We start from the raw sequence: 20,138 nt of genomic DNA, 5'->3' as shown, positions 1-20,138 counted from the left end.
TCCATTTTTAACTCATTTGAGAGAAATGCACACACAAAAAAATTACAATGCTCAAACAACATCCTGTTGCAACTATATAGACACAGTTGATTTTTTGTCTTCTAGTATGTCCAAACCTCCTTAAGACTGTAAGTGACTGTGGCACATTGTAAATTTTCTTCTTTCTCTCCTTTGAGCAGATTTCTTTTTTTTTTTTTAATATGTATTTAAAGGTAAGAAAAAGTCTGATATGTCATAGATATTTTTAAGTCTAGCAATCAGCAAAAGTTCACTAAAGAAAATGTGTAAAATTTACTAATTTTTGCTATTTCATATGTCTGGAATTATTAAAAGCCTCTTACGTTTAAAAAAATACATTAAATTAAGCCTAAAGAAAAGAAAAAGGCAAATAATTGCTATTTTGTTGTGAATGGAATTTTTCCCTAACATTTCATATTTTTTACTTATTCAAAAAAGGGGACAGTAACGAACTAAATACCTCGAATTTGCAACAGCTGTGAGTCACTTAACCTCCAAGAGAACTTGACAGGTTCCATTAGAATTGATACATAATGCACACGGAATAGCAATTTCATACATGGCATTATATTTCCTCGTTCTGGGATGCAACTGTCTTAACTAGCCTCCCTATTTAACTAATTCCTAATGACATGACCTGTTTATAATATGCCAGGAAAAAAACATTCCATCAGTTACAAAATTATATCTGTAAGAAAAGAGAAGATAATTACAAGCAGGTCAAAGCCACTAGCTGTGCTCATTTTAAGAGCCAGTTTTTCTGAATTGAGATACAATTCTATTTGTCACAAAACCTAATCATAATTCAGGAACATGACTTAACTCACAGAAAAAAAGCAAAGTTATTTGAACTACACTGGCTTTAATACTAATAGTTGTTATCATTACTACCTATTTTCACTAACATAATCACAGTAAAAACAATAGGATTCTACAAAGGACAACATGTCCTGCCTAGGTGGACTCCAAGACATATGGCACTAAAATGGGACTTCAACAGATGGAACTGAAGGAGCTGCTTTTATAAAAATTATTTGTAATTTGAGGAATCTCTCTTGACAACAATTAAAGCATGATTTTCATGAAAAGGAGGGAGATTTCCAGGAATTTATGAAAATTAGAAGTTTCTCAGTAAACTCAGAATTATCATAGTCAATAATTTGGAAATTACAATCAATGGCTATTTTCCATTTTGACATAAATGAAATTAATCCAAACCCTCTTTTTGCCACCACAACGTAGCAGTGCACTACACCTTTATTATGAGAATGTGTCTGGTTTTTTTTGACATATTGGAAGATTCTGTTTCTACGTTCATTTTTCAGTTATACTTTCTAAAGAAAAATATTTTTAAGCCAAAATATTTGATACTACAAGCTCATATAGATCAGATTATATTTTAGAGAAAATATTAGCATGCTATACAAATATGTAAGGATTACTTGTTTCTTAGTTAGTTCTGGTAATAAATTAACACACAGTATCTGAATCTCATTTAATTTCTTGTTTAAGATAAATTATTTTCCTGGCAGCGTACTACATTCTGGACAGTAGCCCAGTTATGGATGCATAAAGATGAATGTTTAGGATTCATTTTTAAATTAAAATAAAATTCTAGAGTATTTCCAATGGCTTGTAAAATTAGGTTAATGGCAAAGAAAGTGATGGCAAAAAAAGTGATTTGCCTTGTTAGGAATTTTGATCAAGGAAGATTCCAGAGAGAGTTTACTTTTTGCTGCTCTTGTGAGACTTCTAACACCTGCCACAGTCATTAATTTTAGAGGGCACAGTTTCAAGCTTTTTCAGGACAAGTCGATGAAATTGGTAGCACTACACAGCACCATAATGCATGATAACTATGAAATGCATTTGTGTATCTGAAATAACATAAATTCTATGTACTATATTTTCCAGGAAGTAACAATTACTGTGAAAATCTGCAGAACCTATTCAGTGTATATTTGAGGTGATATTTATCCTTTCATATTTTCAAAATGTTTCAAGCCTACTTTTAATTTATTTTGGTTCCTTAAATATTTTGATTAAATATTTTGATTTTCCTGTATTGTTCTGATCACCATTGTTCACAAGGGAAACACTAATTTCTGGAACTTGGATGATGCTAACCTAATAAGAACAGTATTGAAAACGTGCCTTAGAAGTTTATTTTCCTGCAAATGCTCTAGCACTATCTAGTTTTGGTAACACACCCCTTTGGTAGCTCCAGTACAATGCTCTGATCCTGTTACGCAGGGAAGTTGTGGGTCTGTTTCATACAGGATCGCACTTTTGGCTCATGACATGGAAGGAGCAATGAGATAGCATTGGAGGGATAGGATTGGAGGGTTGCTTCCCCTTCCTTCTCCCCTCTGCAACCAAAGAGCTTAACTCAGCAACTGAAACATATTGAAATCTCAAAAGCTGTCAGATGAGTACATTCACTCTTCAGCAAAAACACCTTGCTGTATGATGAAGACACTGATTCCGAGTTTAATTCTGTATTCCTAGCATGCTAACCTGGACACATTATACAAGATTTCTATTTACTGACTAAGGTTTATAATTCATTGACCAATCCACTGATCAACTGTGACAGGAAAATTAGTATCTCCTACTTTAGACTAAAGGATATTAATCGTAACTTTCTCAGGCTGATCTCAAATTCAGACATGTTAAGCATATAATTATTTATTAAAACCACCCAGTAACATGACACACATTACAGCTAAACAACTCAATGTCTCTTAAACCATAGTTAATTACTTGCTCATCATATTACGGGAACATATTAGGGGACTATTTTATTACTGAAGTAATAAATGGTAAATCGATCATTTTTTCTTCAGTGACTAATTTCCTCATACAGAGTGGCTAAGCACACATATGTGGTAAGAATCCCTCCTCCTTGGGAGCTTTCAATAACTATTCACTGGACAGCTTCGAATATCAGTAAAAAATTGAATATTTTTCCACTCCTATAGGATGATGAAATTGTCACATTTTTAAACTGTACCTTGGAGAAACTCAGTTCTGCTGAGTATCTCAGCTTAAAATTACTTTTTTGGGCAATGTATTTGAAATTAAACTGTGTCTGCTCCAAAAAAGAAGGAAGCATTTATTGGAACTCTCCATCCCCAAAGCCTTAAACTCCCAAGGGCATAGAATCCAAATTACAAGTGAACATTGACCTAAATTTCTGAAAACCTGCAAAAAGAGATATTAATGGTCTGAAGTTTTGAAAACATAACCTATCATGTACATGCTTGGTTACCTAAATAAGTGACCATCTTCAGATGAGCTCAGTACTTACAGTTTGGATTAAAATGAACAGGAGGCCACTCATAGATCCACTTTCATTTAAAATTAGGTCACTATTTGATGTACTGAGGAACCTAATTTTGTTATCATTTTTAATAATATTTTTTCCTAATACACTGCTACCTATTATCTTCAGATTTTGCTGTCTAAGCACACATCAGTAACTGCAGAATATAATTTATTAATAAACCCCCAACACACAGGCAAATAAACAATAAACGGTATTTTTTAATACAGTTCATATTAGAACTATATTAGTTTTCATAACAAGTAATTTTCTACATGGTGTATATTAGAAATAAGAGTTCTAAACTAGGTACATCTTTGGGTCTCAATCTGATAATAACCATTGCACAACCATCAATAAAGACTCCTCTCCTTGACTGAGATTCTCTCACTGTAAATAATTACACTTGCTGCAGTAAACAGAGGATATAAATGGCAAGGTAGGTTTTGATGAGTCTTTAATTTTGGGACTTGAATTTTTTTCTATTTTCCTCAGATCCATTCCAAAATACTACTTTGATAAGCTTCTGATAAACTTTGAAAAATGTAGCAACACGTTCATTTCAATATCAGCAGCTCTTGCACAGGAATTACATGGCATATAATTATGTTTTAAACAATGGGATGGTGAAACAAGACAGATTGCAATGATGCAATTCATTTATATAATGCATAATTTCCAAAAGAAATAGGAAATATTTCTACACTGACCATAGTCTGTGTTTTCCGGCTCCCAACAATTTGATGGCCAAAAATAGGGTGTCTATAGACAAAACAAAGAAGTAGGAAACTCAGGTTAGACAATGCAACCATTATACAGTCCTAGGATTGTTACTGGTTTTCAGAATCAATTTATATTTTTGGTAGATCTATTATACTGTTAACTTGACATTTTTGAAATAGGCATCAAAACAGAAAATTACATTTGTACACCTGTTTATCACGCTAGTGTCAGAACGGCATTGAAGAAGAAAACAAAGTGAGATTTTTTGTTTTCAAAATTGATGGAACAAAACCCAGGTAAAGGGGTTGTCTTTTAAATCTTCCCTAGAAATAAATCTCTCACATGTCCTGTAGAATCAGGTTTAGAAGTATAAAGACAGAGGATGCTTTGAAGTTAATTTAATTCTATATTTTTGAGAGTTTTTATTCACAGATTAATATTCAATTATCTTTGCTAGGTGTTTAAAAAATGTTTGTTTAAAAATGCCACTAAAAACATTCTGTTTTCACAAAGACATCAAATTCTATATTTTAATAAATGTTTACCATTTGTGATTTAAAATGTGATTTTTTTTTTTTTTACGGGAAAGACAATCAAGTACCAAAAAATACTTCAACACCATACTTATTAAGACTGTGCTGCATGTACTGTTAAAATAATTTGCTTCTAACAAATGGAGAATATAAGACTATACAGACATTTTTCATACAAATTACATCTTTTTTAAAATAGCAGCTTTTGGTTAAAACGTGTATTATTATAGCATTTTTTACAGAGCACATAATCCCCATACAGGCCATTCACTTAAGAGTTGGACTCGATGATCCCTGTGGGTCCTTTCCAACTCAGGATATTCTGTGATTGAGTGACTGATCTATATATAAATATATACACACAGATACAAAGAATTATATAATATTTGAGCAGTTGAATGAAACTCATTAAATGTGTGAAGTGGTTTGAGTGGTATTTCAAAACACAGGTGGTTCTTCAGGAAAACCTTCTGCTTTACTCTCTATTTCTTACTGTTTTCTCAAAAATCTCCCAGCTGCAAAAATGGAAACCTCTTTGCTGCCCACTTCCCTTCAAAATTGTTTTAATGTTAATCTGGAAACCAGCCAGGCTGAAGGGTGACACATTCACACCAATTTTCAAATTAAATATATATTGTGAAAAACCTCTTGGTTTTGTAACATTGACACACCAAATTTAATAGAAGCAATTTAGAACTTGGTATTTATCAAGCAACAGCAAGAAGATAAAGGATAAAAAAGGAACTATCACAAGCCAATTTCAAAGACTAAGATGTGTTTCTTGCAGGCTGTTTTGTACTTTTTAAGGAAGCAACAATAAGTAATTCTCCAATCAACCATTCCTTCACAGTGCCACTGAAATCAAAGTGACCAGTAGAAGCACATATAAGCACAAACAGAAAGAAGATGAACCCCTAAAGAATGAATCGCAGTACTCAGCACATTTTGGAGAAGCAACTATAAAATTTAATAGTGTGATTCATACAAAGCAAAAAGTTACCCTCTTTGAAATAAACAGCTTACAAACTCAGGAAGTGAAAACAGTCCTTCCTTACAGGCACAAAATATAAATCCAGAGAGGCCCGAGAAGAAAAAGCACAGCTACATCATTTGTGTGCTAAAAGGAAGGTTATGCTCTGTTTACAGGTTCAAGATGAGTTTCTGAAAAAAGTATGTAGTGAGGGTTACTAAATACATAGAAGCCATATCTGCTCAAGACAGCTGAAACTCTTCCAGATGTGGTCATGCTTGCTGCGAAGTCCTCACGGATATTCAGGATTTCTCTTGACAAATTGCATGTACTCCCATCCCAGCTGAGATTAAAAACAAATTCCCTCTTCAGACTTTGAGAAAAATCACAAACTTTGCTTTCAGCATTCATTTTACAATGGGCTATGAAAAAATGCTATATATTCACAACTATGTAAGTGATGTTAGAGGTGAGCTCTGTTGTTTCATACATAAACGAAAAGCTATGTGTGGCCAGAGTACTGCTTTCAGAATTTAGTTCAAATTACACATTTAACTTTTACTGAAACTTGCACTTCAGTGGTGAAGTTAGTGTGGGCACTAAACACAATATGAGAAAGGGGACATGATCTTCAGTGTTATGAAATACTGTCCCTTTAGTTCACTAGGAGGCAAGAGATGACCAAGGCTTTTCTGAATGATAAAAAGGTGCAACCTAAATGTGGAGAAGAGATTGAGAAAAAAGCACAAAATAATGCACTGGCTACTAAGGATGAGTATAAGCTTCCCTGTGCCAGGGAGATAAAAGCAGAAAAGTTAAAACAGAGATGAGTTTTAATTAGCAAAGCACATGATAAGCCATATTGAAAGGTTCCAAAGATGTGCGATAGGGTAAGCCAAAAAGAAATCCCAGGTAAAGGCAGACATTACAATATGAGAAAAGGCTTCAAATAACAGCTAGTACAGATAAGTACACAAGATTATTAAATGCCTTCCTTGTTTGAGTCTCCAGAAGGAGGGAGACAGTGGGCAGATAAAGGCATGACACGAAGGCATGAGGTGTCCTTGCCGATGCTCTGAGCTGGGCAGGCACAGGCTGGCTCTGAACTGCAATCCATGACCCTGCCTGCCTGGTGCTCGGATGCATTGAATGGGACTTGCTGAGAAGTACAGCTCATCCACTCAGGCACTGCAGCGTAGCCAGAGCTGGCCTCCAGCCAGCTGGCTCCCAGAGGGAACAAAGTTCAATTCTGCCTGCAATCAGCTCTGCGAACATGCCCAAAATTAAATTGGACGTGGAGATAAGGCTACAGGGCAAAGCACAGGGCAAAAAAAAATGAGGGAGAAAAATGCTTTTATGAGGTCAGACAGCTCAGGTTAGAAGGCTGATGAAATTCAGCCCAGAAAACTTAAGGATTTCTTGTGTTTTCACATGAGTTAAATGTGTTTATTTCCAGAAAACTAAAAAAAGCCTCACCAAGCTAAAGAATGACTCCTGGTTCCTCAGGACTATGAGGTATATGCGTGTGTAAATATTATGACGAAATTCTTCTTCTGGTATTTCTCTTTCTCCTCTATCTCCAGTACTCTGTAACAGTGACTATCTAACTGGTGAGAATTATCAAAAGTACTGAATTATCTGCATGATGTTTATAGGGGAGCAAGTTACCTGAAGGGTAATTTATACATGGAAAAAATATTAATTCAAGTAACTTTTGAGACATGGACAGTTATTTTAAAAAGTGCATAAAGCAGAGGAGCTTCAGAAGATTACAGCTAAAGGAAAAAGTATATTGCCAGAAAAAGTAAAAAGCTTAAATTTTCTCTTTTATAATGTTTCTACATATGCTATCCAGATTAACAGTCATAATAAACTATATGTTTCCAATCTGTGAAAGCTAAAGGTTACTAATATTTGGATTTTTCAAAAATGCATTTTAAACTGATAGTGTAAAACCCTTACTAGTTGAGAAATAAACATTAGATGCTATGTATTTTGACCAAGGCAAAGTCCTATGTTACTCTCTCACCAGCAAGTAAAGACTTAGGGTATCTCTCTAAGATATGTGCTCAAATGCAGCTACAGCTGCTGATAAAGTTCTATTTGAAGAGTACATATCTATTATTCACTTTCAAAGCAGGAAATTGCATTGATGTGTGAAGAGACAAGGAAAACTCTTCTAAAACCAGGCAAAAATTAGGTATAAGGGACAGATTAAGATTTTAACAGAAAGAAAGTCCAAAACATCAAGAAAAAGAAAGAACTTTGAAAACCCTAGACACTGAAAATAAAGTCTGATATAAAAATCAGTTTCTGATTAATGAACTTTTGCAGTGCTGTGACTTCATGGACAAAAAGCACCAACAATAAACATGCATGTAGTTAAGGTGACTAATATTTTTCCAAAGGAATATTCCACATTTTCTTGTCTAATTGCTTGATTTTAACCATCATAAAATTCTGGTCTTAATCTGAAGTTTACCTTGTTCCTTATTACAGACATCAAACAGTTTAATCACATAACATGTGACTATAATGTGTGTGCTGAGTTTACATTTCCATTTCTGTTTCAAAAGTCTCCACACAATTTCACGCTCCAGATATTTAACAATCTCTGAGAAGAATTTGCTAGAGAGGTTTTCCATGAAGACTATGGGAGAAAGATTTGCCTTGTTCAACACAGATGGATTAGGAAATAAGAAGAGTCTGATAAGAAGATCCCTGGTCTAATGGAATGAGGTCAGGAAAGAGAATAGGAGGCATGTGCAGAGGAGAAAGATGCCTGTTCTCATCTGATGTATTAAAAATATCCCACAGCAATGCAGGGAGGCTCTGCTCACATAAACTAACTTCTAAATAGCTGGACCATTCAAACAAAGCTTGGTTCAACTATTTGTTAAAAATCACATATCCAAATATGCTGTGGAATTATAGCATCCCTTGCAATGTCATATATTCCTACAGCACAAATATTACACAATCTGTGTGCCTGGCTTCATGATCTAGAAGCTCATAAGTGAAGATTTCACCCAGGAGTGCTATGGACATGGTATTAACATGTACCACAACACCACCACTTTCAAAGAGAAGATTATGAAATACTGATGTGGTTATCTTTCATGAATGTATAAAACCCGAAGGAGTTATCATACTGAAGAATTTTACTTTTCCTCTGAAGGAAATACGAAGCAGTTCATCATGAAGAAGTATTAAAGAGGGAACGTTTGTCATTTTGCCATGATATCCCACTTACAGCTGAAGGAAGGTGGGTGGTAGAGCAGTTATGGGAAAGTCAAGTACTGTTTATCAGCCCAGGCAGAAATAATTCTGCCAGTTTTTATCAGCATGCTTTTGAGGCACTCTGTTTAATTGTAGGTGTAATTTGAATCAGCAGCCAGAACAAGTCAGGAGCGAGAGAAATAAAGCTTACCGAGCACTGCAGACGTGATTTCAGATACATTTAAGCCTCCAGAACAAAACAGTTACAAGCACCTTTATACCTTTAATCAGAAAACTGGTTTTACACACACAAACACATACTGGTTCTCTTGCATTATACGCCAATATCATTAGGCAAACCTAACCACAGAAATCCATAATCCTCCTGTAATAAAGTAATATGAAACAAAATCCTGTAATATAGCACATATTCCACAATAAACAAACTAGAAGCAGTGGCTGTTATGCATTGTAAGGAATCCAGTGATAAAGTAAATAGATCTGCTTTGGCTTTTCCTCAAAATTAATCAATAACAATATCTGAGCTAATGAAACAGCCACTTGTAAAAATCAGTGTTATCCATCAGCTTTTATAAAACATTATTAATTTCTATGAATTAAACTGTATAAATGAGGAGGGAAATCACTAAGCATCTTTCAGCTACCCCTTGTTGATAGTAATAAGAAACGAGTTGTTGTCTCTAAAGCTGCTCCTTTCCACTCCACTTTTTTTTTTTTAAATCCAATTACTTCGATGGGGGACGAGTATTCAAATCACATATAAACCTTTGCATATTACTGCTATTCTTCTCTCAGACACCAGGGAGTCTTTATAAACAGCAGAAATCAAGCCCTTGCTGAAAAGTAGTTATGCACAATCTTAAATGCTTTGCATGATGGATGGCAGATTTCACTGGCATTCTGTTTTACATTTGTTGCACTTGACAAAAATGATTTCTTGGTAAAGTAAAAGGGTAAAATTGCTAGTCTAGCACTGTCAAGCCCATACAGTAAGCAAGTAGTGCACAGGATGAGCTCAGGATAATTAGAAAAGAGGTTGAGGAATTTGGAAACAAGATTTTGGCTCTGTGACTCCTCTTTTCTAACCAAAAAGAGGATGAACATGGAAAGTAGTGTGGGGCAAAGGGTTTCTGAGTAAGGAGTTCAAAAAATCAAAAGTGACACTGATGGGGCAGTCAGAAAGACACATGGATTTAAAATATTTTTCCTTCAGAAACCTTAACCTGTGTTACACAAACTGTAATATGCCAAGCCTGACCTGTAAAGACAATGAATTAGTTATTGCACCTGCAATTGCCAAAGAAAATCTAACAAATGCTGCATAATATAACTTGCTTCTTTTTAAGTTCTAAAATCTGGCTTCAAATAAAATCCTTCCCTCAAGGCACAGTAGATGATCCAGAAAGGCTCTGGAGAGTGGCTGAAGAGCTATGATGTTCAGCCAGACTCAGCATTCAGAATGGCCAGAGGTGGGTCCAGAACAGGCCAAGAAGAAGTGAGCTCAGTAAGACTGACTCAAAGACATGTGCAAAGCAATGTGATTCCACCTGAGACATGAGGTGTCCACAACACTTCATACTCTAAACTATTTTCCAACAAAGATATTTCAAGATCCGTACATTGATTGTTATATAATTTTATCCCAAATTTAGGTACAGGAAAACAAGGCCAGAGCAGTTAAATGCATTTGTCAAGAAAGTGTTCCCAGTGGCAGAACAGGAGAAGACATCAAAGTCCACACCTTCATCTTTCCAACATCCATGAATTTTGCTACTATCTTCACCAGACTCATAGGTTCACAAGAAACTGTTCCTCTTTGTACACTTTTGCTCAGATTTTTGTGCCTTTCATCTTAAAAGTTAGAAAACAACAGCAAAACCTAACACTCATCTCAGGAAATTAATTTATGTTAAATCATTAATTAATCTCATTTAAAAATGGGAGTGTGACTATCACCAGTCTCAGGTATCCCAGGAGTTTGTTTATGGCCAAAAGATACTGGGAAAGGTTATTTTTCACAATTAACATCAGGTGACACTATGCATTTAGGGCTTGTAGAGGAAAGCAGCACGTTTTTCTATAGGATATTACAAAAGCTTACCAGCTGAGAGGGCAAGTCAGGCATTCCTCACCAAGATGGACACATTATCCTTTGTGTGGACATAAATGAAATGTTTCCATGAGTAAACCCTGGCCCAGGGAGGATATGATTTCTAAGATGCAGCTTGCTTTTCTTATTTGGGCCCCTAATAATTATTTGCTCTCAGCTAGAGGAAGATGGTGAGCAAATATTCAGCTCCTTTTTTGGTTGCATGTTTAAATTACCAGGAAAAGGCAATGCAGCTGTTTCTGCTTTTTCTTACTGAGACTAATTTTAAAAACCCTCTCTCAATAAGGCAATTAATATTTCGATTCATCTCTTTTGAATTAAAGTGATATCACAGAAACGAACCTAATTCAGTGACCTGAGTAGCTCTCTGAATGATCCAGAACTTTTTTTACTTCTCATTATTTAAAAAAAGCAGATGTAACTATACTCTTGCCTCCTGATGGCAGGAGTAATAACTGAAAAAGTATAATTTTTCCCCATAAAAGGACATTTGTCCAAATGAAGCACAAACTCCACTGCTTTTAGCTATTTCTATATAACAGAAGGTGGTTTAAAACAAGCTAGAGATAATTTTACTGTCAGGAGGGAATGTGTCACCCTTTGAAAAACAAAATAGCAAGCACATGGAGAACCTTACTAGAGCTAGTCTGTTTTTTGTAGGTTAGATCTTTTATTGCAAAGATTTCTCTGCAGGAGTGGCTTCTGAACTTTTCAGTGCTGGCAGGTGCATGGTTTTCTCCTTCTACCAAAATATCCAGAATTTTGTGAATCCTGTCCACTATTTGCAAAGAATCTGAATGTCTATTCTAGCACAAAATTCACACATTTGCAGTCCAACTTTCCTCCCCGTTGAATATGTTCTCTTCATCTTCCAATTTAAGAGTTCAGTAACAGATTTCATACTAGCCTTATTTTGCTGGGGTCTGTGGAGATGCAATCACACAAATTTTGCTGTTATAACTCCAGTTAACAGTATGTCACAACTATGATTTTTTTCTCATCCTATACATTAACAGCTAAAGTTATATTGTCACAACAGCAAAGTCACATTGTTGGCATAGGAATAGCATTGCAAAAGGTACCACAGAAAAGCAAACAAGCCAAACACTGCAGATACAGACTGAGAAAAACTTGATGAAAACCTTTAATTTCATATACATTTGTCAAATAGGTGCCGAATTCTTAACTTATGTAAATAAACTGAGAAGATTTTACAGTCTAGCCCTCAAACGTGTGTCCAAACACGTAGACTGTGGACCTCTCTGAGGAAAGCTCACAGCAGGGTGCCTGCAGTACTCAGAGTGGTCCACAATTCAGCTAATTCTAGTCTATAATTCCCTTCAGTCAGTCAATCATGCCAGCAGAGGTGCTTATTTATTGTGCTAGAGATGGAGGCAGGCCAGCAGATGTGCAGAATTCAATGACTAGCACTCCTGTAAGTAAGTGCTATTCCCTACAAATTAGGTCCTTGTATATTTTGTCCTTCTGGACACTGCTTATTCAGATGCCAAGCCAAGAACTGGAGCCTCAACCACTCCATGACTCCCTTCCACTCACCTCACAAGCACATCAGCAAGCCCCTTCAACCATCTTTATATTGAGCACTGAGGAGAATGGAGCCTCATGAGCTTAAAAAACCCCTTTTCCTTCAAATACTCTCTCCAGGATCAAAGGTAGCTGTGGATCTAGGGGAGGTGGCTTGGAATGCTTGCTATTAGTACTACCCATGTACAAATATAACTTTCTGTTCTGCTGAAGAACAAATTTTTGCAGTCTGACTCACAAAAACTAAATATGAAAACAGGATAATATTGTTTGCATATATGCAATAATAATTCTCTTCCTTGTTGGACTGTGCTATGCATATTTAATTATATTCATGCTAAGATTTTGATTTATACAAATATTACAAGTCTTTCTCTTCCCTTATATGGGTCTATAGGACTTAAGCCAAAATGTTGGTGAAAGTATTGTACATAGACTAATATAATACAATTTAAGTGGTTTGAAACTAGGACTTGTCTCCAATCTCTAGTTTTCTTCTGGATTTGAAGGTCACAATTTCACTACTATTTTATTCTTGATGTCTTCTTATTTAAACAATCTTTAAAACAAAGTTTAGACTTATATATCCTGAAGACAATAGATTTTGTTCTACCAGATGTTATTTTACTGAGTGTTTAATACCGTTAGAAGTAGCAGAGAAGAATTAACAAACTCAGTTTCATAGGTATAGTAATGATATCATTTCAAAGCAATACATATCTAAAAAAGAGCTTGGACCAGCTGTTGCTGATACTTAACAGGAATACCATCTAATAGAAAGAGCAATACAGAACACAGCCACCATTGTCAAAAGTGGCACATGACAAGCAAAGTGAATTCTTTTCATTGAATCCATAATCTGGTACTTTGCAGTCATATCAAGTTATTAGCAATATTGTTCTGCAAAATTCTGGCCCACTAGTCATTATTAGAAAAACAACACTTCTGCTCCCAGGCCCCTAATTTGAAAATTAATATAATAAAATACAACTATGTAGGTTTGTGAATAATATATGTACAAGTGTAGGTATAGACATATGGACATATTTTTGCTTCCAGCTTGTTCTGAACCATCTGCACATTTGTTGTACTCAATAGGACTGGCAGTTCAACTTAAAAATGTCTCTGTATTGCTAGAAGAATACACACTACTCTGATACAACTAAGTTATCAGTAAGGAAATTCTCAAAAAAGAAGAAAAATAAATATTTATTTCTTAGATTTATTTGTCCATTATTTTTCAGATTCCTGCTATAGACTTAATATTTAAAATATCTCCCCTTTTCCAAATTTAGACTGTAGTAAGAATAAGAGGCAATAGCACCGTTTAATTTACAATATCTCAAAAATACTACATAAATTTATTTCATGAGAGATAGTTCCACACTCAGAATTATCACACTTTTATTCCAGATATCAAAATATTCATAATCATCTCAACACTTTGATGAAAATTTATAAATAAAATCTTTCTACCATTTTTTATTTTTAGGGGAATTTCTACTCTTTACCAGGTTATGTAAGAAACAAAGTTTGGTAAATTTGCTATGAACTTTTCTGTAAGGCATTCGAGCCTCTATCTGTGCAAGTCAATAACATACTGAAAATACTTACCTGGAATCGATAAAAGGTGCCATCATCCTTCAGTGTTAGAACATGGTCTGAGATTGGAAAGAAATAACCATGTGCTGCCATCAGAGTTCCCAAATGCAGAGCTTCAACTGTTAAAAAAAAAAAAAGGAAAGAAAAAGTTAAATAACTTCAGCAATATAGTTTCGTTGTTAAGAATCACCTGATATCCTGCAGATAACCACTTTGTTCTCAAAGTCCTACCATCATGAAAGAGCTGTCCTTTTCTATGCAATATAATGATGCAACCAAAAAACACTGCACTTTCCTTAACAAATAGCTTTTATATGTCCCACTTGTAGCTGCAGTTCCACTACTTATATCAACATTAAAAGGTAGCCTTAATGCTCACTCACTTGTTCAGAAGCTGAAAACAGCTATCACTTTTACCTTGATGGTGCAGCCTTCTTTTCTTCTTCAGAACAGCTTCTGATTACATGTTAAAATAGTTTATTCCAATTACATGATATCTTTCTCAGTAGCTTTATCAGAGCTACTCTAAAGGATAGAGATTTCCTGTAAAGTTTATTACTGGAAAAATAGCAAAGGATAACAGGTCCCTAGAACAGTTGAGGTAGGAAGGTACTTGTGATGGTCATCTTGTCCAACTCCCTCAATCCAGCAGAGAAGCCTTAAGCTACTTGCCGAGGACCTTGTTCAAGTGTTTTTTGAATAACTCAAAGGAGTGAGACACCACAACCCCTCTGGATAATGCACAGATCCATATTCATCCTCTAAGAAGCACCCATTTGTTCCTATTGCCTGTAATTTGGCTTTCAGCAATGTCAAGCACAGATTTGTCTTGTCCTGACTCTTAAAAATACCACTGCAGCACCCGACCAGCAGCCAAGCATCATCATGCAGAAAGAAATTCAAGTCCTGACATCTGTGTTCTTGCTGACAAACACAGAAAGAGGCATTCACTTATGTTTCACCCATTATTATTTTCAATGTGAGAAGGCTTATTTATTTACCCATACTTCATCAGCATCCCAAAAAATTCCCTCCTTGCTCACCTGAAGACATTGACTCACATAGGAGATACAGGAGAAGCAGTGGGACAGGTTTAGGCTAGCCCAAAGACAGCAAACATGTGAAAGGAATGGAAAAAAAAAGGATCTGGACAGTACTTAACTGAGACCAAAAATAAACCCACAGGGTTTATTTGATACCAAATATTTACTGCCATCCCTGTGTTTAGCAAACTGGTTCTTGACCCTCCAGCCAGAGCCATTACCTGAAATACAACACACCCCCTCTGGCACTGAGCTCTCCAGCCTGATGTAAAACTCTGCAATATTGTTTAGACTTTTCCCAGTTGCAAGCCTATGAGACATCTCTCTAACAAAAGGAAGGGAGCTGCTTTGTTCCTTGTGCCTGTGATAACTGTAAAACCCCATCTCAACTTTGTTCTAATTATAAAATATTTATATATGGCTGTTATTCATTGATTTCAAGCTGCTAAATACTATTCATTATCCCTTGAATCAGAAATTTTGAGTCAATGCTTTCTGTAGTGTGTCAGTCATTGAAATTTTTTTTCCTGTTTCAGTTCATCTGTCTTTTAATTTTATTAAGTTTTTCTTTGTTCTTTACATTGAAACTTACAGCCAATCAAAAAAAAATATTTTTGCATGTATTATGTATCCTGGTGGAATGAGAGAAAAACAAGGAAGAAATGTGCTGGCTATTCTAGAGAAAGGCTTTCTCAGACAAGGGTGACGGGGCTTGACAGGGAGCTCTGACACAGATGGGAGTGCATTCTCTTTTGATTTAGCATACACTAAATAGGCTCCAGATTTTTTTCATGTGCTTCTTGGATGCTGAATCATAATATTTTTCAGGATCACAAGGAGCTCATATTCTTTCCTTTTACCCAGGAATTTTTAGAGCCTATCTGGACTACTATGTTCAGTTATGATTAACATATCCATTGCAGTACAAAAAAGACATCAACAAACTTTGAGTGAGTCAAGTGGGAGTCCACTAAGATCACTAGGGCTAGAGAACTGTACAGGGAGAGGCTGGAGGAGTTGGGCTTGGTCAGACTGAAAAAAAGAAGGTTTTGGAGGTGTCTAGAAGTACCTTTCAAATACCTGAAAGAAGATTTCAAAATGAGGGAGTCAAGATCTTTATGTTGTTGCAGGGCAATAAAGTAAATAAATGAAGACATAAATAAAAGACCAAATGGTAATAAACCAAATCAGGTATACCTCTGACTTTCAGCCAAGCATCAGGAGAGGCTGCCCAGACACACTGTGAAATCTGCATCTTTGGTGGGTTTCAAGATCTGAACAGATAAAGTTCAGGGCAATATGTTTGACTTTACAATTTACACTCATTTGAGGAAGGAGTTGGACTAGAATCCTCTTGAGGTCCTTCTCAGCTTGAATTCTATTACAGCTCTGTGACTCTAGATGGGTAAAGCAGAAGTGGTATGTAGAACATAAAAAATGGATGAAGACAACTGGAGAGAAAACTATTTGAAAGTTCCTGCCAGAACAGCCTATACTCCAGGCTAGGTTGGATACAGCAGCACTACGAGCTTGTATTTCTTTCACTGACTATTGAGTCATATAAGCAAGTACAGTCACAATAGTTCCCCATTAAAAATGGAGTCACCTGCCCTCCTTTGGAAGTCAATTAAAGTTATTTATGGTCTGAATTAGTCCCAACAGCAGTCTATATCTCTTCTCCAGTTATGTATAGAGAAGAAGATGATTATACCCTTACCTCAGGCAATCTCATTCAGCTGGAATCCACACCAACTCAATGTTAAGGCATATATTTGTCCCTTCAGCCACTAAGCCTTAATATAAACTTCTCTTTCTATTTCCTTAACTAATACACAATAATTTTCATTTTTTATGGCTGTCAATCCATCAGTTTCTTTCAGAATTGCATTAATATAAATGTATAAATATTCACTTTTAGTATCCACCTAAGATCCACTGTAGCTCACACTTTGAGTGTTGCAAAATTGTACTCAGTAACATCCACAAGTTTGTATTCCTGCCTCACACCGGGCTGGTAGAGGACTAATGCTATGCCCTCTGTGGAGCAGCAGTGCAAGTACAGCACAGAAAGAAAACTCAGCTCTTAGGAGTTTTCTAATCTCCAAGCAAGAGTTTGTCCAGTGTATTACAGGGGCAACACTTTGATAGCCATCTCAATTTGCTAAAATCACTGAGAAAATAACTACTGTAAGAAGCCAATGAAGTACAACAGTAGTATTTAGGAAACAAACCCATGAGCTTGAATAGGAAAATGAACCCAGCAGAAGACTAATCTGACATGCCTAAAATCCTAGAATTCAAATACAAACAGCTTCTATATCTTCCAGCTATTCCTACATTAAGTTAAAGGATTTTCATTTAAGAAGCACATTTCATCTGGAAAAATGGCAAATGTAGGTTGGCAACATCAAAAACGTTTATGAAGTGCATTAGATAGAAGCAAAAAGTCCAAAAAATGGTTTTAGACATACTGGTTGCCAGGTAAAAAGAGTAATGTTTATATGTATTCAGAATACAAACTCAAAAAATTGTAGCAACAGAATAAAAAAAAAATATTTTTTAGATGGTAAGTGTACACAGACGCAGAGAGAAACGTGTTACCTACACAACTATTATTTTGCTAATCTCAGTCACTGTGTATAAAAACATAGAACTTAAACAACATCCCCAGTCACACCCAGACAGCCTCGCTGAGAAAGCATAATTCAAATGGCTGTCAGCTGCTGTACAAGGAATACAAACTGCAGCCAAAGACATAATGTAAAAAATCTGAGGAAGACAAAGCTCCTGAAGGTGTAACTGGTAAAACAGAGTAGACTGAGGCTTCCTTGATTCAACACCTTTTTTGAAGATATCAATTAAAGGATTTGAGGTTCTAGATATTTCCTAGTAATTCAACTGTGGAAAAGTGGAGCAGCACATTCAAAAAACGAATTTACCCAAACCACTGTTTTAATTTTCATAGGAGAAAATAGGAGTGTTGAGAGCAGCAATACCTAATGGAAGAAGAATTCCTCAGGTGAAAGAAGAAATGCATCTTTATGAGCCTGATGCAACTCAACAGGATACAAAATATTTTATATAAAATCAAAATCGTACTTTGGGTCTATGTTTGATTCTTAATGTGTTTGTTATTGCTGGGCTAAAAGCTCAGAAAAAGCTAAAAATTCCATGGTTCATTCTGCTGTTGAACTTTATTTAGTTGAGTGGGTGAAGTGAACAACACATGTACATAGATTGATTAGAAATCATTTTTGTGAGACATAATATTGCCCAGCCATCTGCTGTGCCATTACAAGAAAGTGATCTTGACAGATTAAATGTCAGTCACTTTTAATATACTTCATTATACAAGAGTCAGATACTTCAAACTCTTTGGGACAATGTAACCTGAATCTAAGGAATAAAATCCTAAAATTTAAGGAATGAAAAACATATCCTAGTGGTTGAGTTTTGACTTTATTTTCTTTTTAAACATAGTGTAGTTTTCTCCTGACGGTAATAATTATTGCATGGGTTGCTGACAGTTTGTTCATCTTAGATTGCAGGGTATGGTAGTACTGGTGGAACAAGTTGTTTCTTATGATAATGTCCACAGGAGGGAATTAAAAAGGAAGAATTTTCCTTGTTTTTCTTTGGAATAAGCATGTTTCCATGCTTTGAAACACCTTAAAGGATATGTTTTCAGTGATTAGTGTGGTTTCTATTTTTCCTTATACATCTCAGGTCTACATGTGATGTGGTATCTATATTTATTTTTACTCTGAAGTCCATGAAACACTTTATGGTATCATACCAGTATAGCTCTTCCAACATCTGAAATGCCTTGCAGTAATCTCTGAGGGAGTGAGGAAAGAAAAATGGAGTATTTTCCAATTGTGCTCCACTTTCAGAAGTCCTTTTTGGAGTCTGTATTACATTCTATGTGGAAAGATTTCCTACAAGGAACGTGACTTGGGGCATTTTGCATCCTTAAAATTGCTTTATAGTGTAAAAACCAGTGAAACCCCCACATTTTCCAACCTTTCATATATTTTTAGGATCCAAAAATGTCAAGTTAAAACTTCCCTTTCTGTGAAACAATAAAATGCTTGGTATTCTGGGTTGTTTGTTGAATCTACTGTTGAATCCATCACAGTACTGAAGTGTACTGCTAAGCCACACAGAAGCCTGGAAAAAGAATTAATGAGTCAGAACTTCACAAGCACATATTCATTGTAAGTGTCTAATGTCTCTTACTCTCACCTCACTCCTGCTGTCATTTCATTGCCAGTGTGAACACAAGCTGCAAAGGATTATAGTAATAAAATACAACCTGCTTCTCACACTGACATAAAGCGTAGGAGAGACTCACTGTCTCGGCCTGACTTTGGTGTTTAAAGAGGAGAAAATAAACCAGCTAGAAACATTCTTGAACACCCACAACACTGTAAACCACTCTCTTTTGTCCCATCTGAAGGACTGAATTTGTAAGGGGACTAGCACTTGGTGAGAGTCACTTCAAGGAGGATAAATCAGGTGCTGAAGAAGGAGGCATTACTTACCCAAACACAATTAAAACAAGATTCATACTTTATTTCAAGATAACAATCACTAAAAATGTTATCTGTCAACAAAGCATCTTACCACAGGCATGATTTTTCTTGTGCTAGACAGTGCCTGCTGATGCCATCAACAGGGCAGAGGCATTGCTAGGAGTATCACTCAGCAGGTAAGGAGAAAAACCTATCAATGGTGGGCTATGAGTCATCATCTGCCCAAGGAATGGTAATTTCCACCCTTACAGTCCGAGATGATGTGTAACATGCAGTGCATCCCAAGTCTAGAAGCAATGATGCACACCTGAAACATCAACTACTTTCTTCACAAAAACACTCAACAAAACAGGCACTGTGACAGTGATGAAAGATAGCTGGGTCTTCCTGCATCCTCCCCTCACCACACCCCTTTCTGCTCTGTTTCTGATGGGCAGCACAGTTTGCCCTAAGATAAGAACACCAGGTGGGTATTTCAGGAGGAATTTCTGGAT

General features: G+C 35.8%; 1 protein-coding gene across 8 annotated transcripts in view; it reads right to left on the bottom strand.

Annotated features, from left to right (window-relative positions):
* Positions 1–20,138, bottom strand: part of RGS7 (regulator of G protein signaling 7) — a 227,264-nt gene that overhangs the window by 66,723 nt on the left and 140,403 nt on the right. For 6 of the 8 annotated variants that reach the window (XM_062488950.1, XM_062488943.1, XM_062488944.1 and 3 more), the window contains 2 exons: positions 14,079–14,185; positions 4,054–4,105 (listed from right to left, as the gene is read on the bottom strand). The exons of the other annotated variants lie outside the window; for them this stretch is intronic. In XM_062488950.1, the coding sequence (XP_062344934.1) occupies positions 4,054–4,105; positions 14,079–14,185 (159 nt within the window). The remainder of the gene's footprint in view (positions 1–4,053; positions 4,106–14,078; positions 14,186–20,138) is intronic. 8 annotated transcript variants of the gene reach the window in all.

This window comes from Cinclus cinclus, chromosome 3 (assembly GCF_963662255.1).
Source record: "Cinclus cinclus chromosome 3, bCinCin1.1, whole genome shotgun sequence".
NCBI classification, from domain to species: Eukaryota; Metazoa; Chordata; class Aves; order Passeriformes; family Cinclidae; genus Cinclus; species Cinclus cinclus.
Note: the sequence above shows the minus strand (reverse complement) of the source record. Positions and strands in the feature narration are given on the sequence as shown.